The sequence below is a fragment of the Trichosurus vulpecula genome, chromosome 2 (genome assembly GCF_011100635.1).
Source record: "Trichosurus vulpecula isolate mTriVul1 chromosome 2, mTriVul1.pri, whole genome shotgun sequence".
Taxonomy (NCBI): domain Eukaryota; kingdom Metazoa; phylum Chordata; class Mammalia; order Diprotodontia; family Phalangeridae; genus Trichosurus; species Trichosurus vulpecula.
This window is the reverse complement of record NC_050574.1, coordinates 143,988,715-143,991,690: the sequence shown is the minus strand read 5'-3', so window position 1 is coordinate 143,991,690 and position 2,976 is coordinate 143,988,715. Positions and strand designations below refer to the sequence as shown.

The window sequence follows — 2,976 nt, the reverse complement described above, 5'->3', positions numbered from 1 at the left end:
AGCCTTGGTTCCCAGTTTTCACAGGGTCCAGCTTTTTTAGCCAATTCTTTTGCTAGGGAGGAATAAAATGGATCCTCCCATCCTGGGATATTCATCTCTTCCTCTGGAATTGTTCTGCTTCTAAATAGAGATCTTATACCTAGCGATCCCATCCTCGTCGCCAAATGTATTAGGAGGGCAGAGTTTATAATCTCAAAGAGGATCATAAACATGTCTGAAACGTTCGGAATCACCGGATATAAGAAACTCTCAAAGTAGAAGGCAGAAGAATCAAAACATTTATTTAGGCTCCACAGTAACCAACCCATGAACCAGCAACCCCATTTTGATATATTGATCAAAAGCTTCCAGGCCCAATAAGTACGCCTTGAAAGAGTAACCAGGAGGCTACAGAGAAGCATGATTGCGTAAAGCAAAATCATGTTTCCCCCTCTATGGTAATAAGATTCCCCACTGGCCTGAAGTCTGTGTTCAGCTTTCTCCCGTAGGTCAGCTCTGCTACTGGCAGCTCCTGCTTCAGCTGTGTATGTGGCTGTGGCTGTAACTGACGTAACTGTCGTAACTGCCTCTGTAACTGCCTCTGGCTCCAACTGTCGCTGTAACTGTCGCTGTAATGGCCTGAAGTCTTTGTTCAGCTTTCTCCCGTAGGTTAGCTCTGCTACTGGCAGCTCCTGCTTCAGCTGTGTATGTGGCTGTGGCTGTAACTGACGTAACTGTCGTAACTGCCTCTGTAACTGCCTCTGGCTCCAACTGTCGCTGTAACTGTCGCTGTAATGGCCTGAAGTCTTTGTTCAGCTTTCTCCCGTAGGTTAGCTCTGCTACTGGCAGCTCCTGCTTCAGCTGTGTCTGTGGCTGTGGCTGTAACTGACGTAACTGTCGTAACTGCCTCTGTAACTGTCGTTGTAACTGTCGCTGGCTCCAACCGGAAAAGGAAGAGAGGATCTTCAAGCTGTCCTCTCCCCTCTTATAGAGTTTTTTGACATCATCAAGCACCTCCTGAACGACCAGGGCCGATTGGTTCTTGACTTGGCCCCTCCCCCTAGCATAGCCGTTAACACCTCCCCTCAGCCAGCCCCATGACTCATCACACAGGAAGTTGTCTGGTCCTGCCCCGGAAGAGCAAGCCACAGTGTCCAGAGGCTCAATGAGGTAAGCTGAGTCATTCAAAGAAAACAAAGGCCATTCTGGCTACAGCAGGAAACAATTTGTATAGTGTAATAAGGCTTATTTTTAATAGTTGACTTTTTTATTAACCCATATACATTTACTTGTCTTCTGGCTTGTTGAAGCAGTAGGTTAGACAGCACTTGCCACAATAATGTCTATCAAAATGGCTAGCCATAAAGTCTCCAGCACCACATTCATCAGAAGGGCACTCTCGTCGAAGGTGGCTAATCTTGCCATTCTCATCAACCTTGTAGTACTTCAGAACAGCAAGCTTAACCTTCTTTCTCTTGTGCTTCTTCTTTTTGGGAGTGGTGTAAGACTTCTTCTTTCTCTTCTTGGCACCACCACGAAGTCTCAGAACAAGATGAAGGGTTGACTCCTTCTGAATATTATAGTCAGACAAAGTACGCCCATCTTCCAGTTGCTTGCCCCCAAAAATCAATCTTTGTTGATCAGGGGGAATACCTTCCTTATCTTGTATCTTGGCCTTGACATTTTCAATAGTATCGGATGGCTCGACCTCAAGGGTGATGGTCTTCCCTGTCAAAGTCTTCACGAAAATCTGCATCATGGCACTGGATCCACCCACCGATGGTGGATCCGAAAGAATGTGTAATAAGGCTTTGATGCATGCCCAGGTCACCTAGCACAGAATCATCCATGTGGGAGACAACAGTAATGTACTTCTAGGAGAGGATAGTCTGTGTTCCTCTTTTAAGTGGGTGGGAGCAGCGTCTTTCTATTTCCTTTGCATGTTGCCAGAACTGGCTGCCTCTTTACTTTTATCTGACAGATGAAGAATTTTCTCTCATTCACCAGAGCACAGACACAATTCACTAACTTGGTTAGAGGAAAAAGCCATCTTCTCCTTCCCCTTTTGCCTTGTGTCAGTGAGAATACACACATGGTGGGGCTTGAGCAAATGACAAAATTACATATCCTAAAACCCCCTAAAAGTACTAGAAAACTGTGGAGGAGGGGCAAAATGTAACATACCTGGCCTTTAGGCAAGAGGTCCAGAGTAGATACTACTACAATTATATGCATACTGCCTGCTGACCCGTTTGTTTCCCTTGGCTTGACAGCTGTGTGGTTTACATTTTAACGTCTTCCATTAGAGGTAAAGTAGGCAAGTATGGAGACCCTTTCATTTTTTTGGCCATTAGTTTAATATTATTTCATGACAAAATGAAAGAATACTTGATAAATGGGAATGTGGAAAGTCTAGTTGTTTGTCGTGGAGTAAAATGAGAGCAAGAAAGTATCCAGAGCGAAGATTCTAACGTTTTAGTGGCATAGCACTTTTAATTGAAGTTTTTAAATTTTTTAACACTTTTTACATTTTTGTCAATCAGAACATTTTTGTCAATCAGATGAAGTCCATGGACTCCTTATCAGAATAATGTTTTTAAATGCATAAGATAATATGTATAGATTCCAAAGGAATCTATATAGAATTATACAGAAATACAATTAGTAATACACATATACACAAATTTATGTATTAGTGAGGGGCAGCATGAAGCAGTGGATAGAGCAGTGGCCATGGAAGCAAGAGAACCTGGGTTCAGATCTTACACTAGACTTTGCAACATGGACTTGGGCAAGTCACGCTTTCTGCTTCAGTTCCTTTTTCTCTAAAACAAGACGGTTTGGTTAGATGGCCTCTAATGCTACTTTCTTTGTAAGACAGATAACACTAGCACCCAGGAGGGCTGCTAGCACAGGATCACTCTTGATCTGGTCAGACAGGAAAGACAGTTTCAAAGAGGTTAATTATTTTACTTTATTCTAGTCTAGTCTTCTCAC

General features: G+C 43.3%; 1 protein-coding gene across 1 annotated transcript; it reads right to left on the bottom strand.

Annotated features, from left to right (window-relative positions):
• Window positions 1-1,261: 1,261 nt before the first annotated feature.
• On the bottom strand, window positions 1,262-1,777 carry LOC118837858 (ubiquitin-40S ribosomal protein S27a-like). Its single transcript, XM_036744982.1, has one exon. It carries the CDS (start codon window positions 1,736-1,738, stop codon window positions 1,265-1,267), a length of 474 nt encoding a protein of 157 aa, XP_036600877.1. The 5' UTR covers window positions 1,739-1,777; the 3' UTR covers window positions 1,262-1,264.
• Window positions 1,778-2,976: the final 1,199 nt, after the last annotated feature.

Bases quoted from the DNA above. Each gene is read 5' to 3' on its own strand.
- LOC118837858 (XM_036744982.1), bottom strand. From the start codon at position 1,738: ATGATGCAGATTTTCGTGAAGACTTTGACAGGGAAGACCATCACCCTT.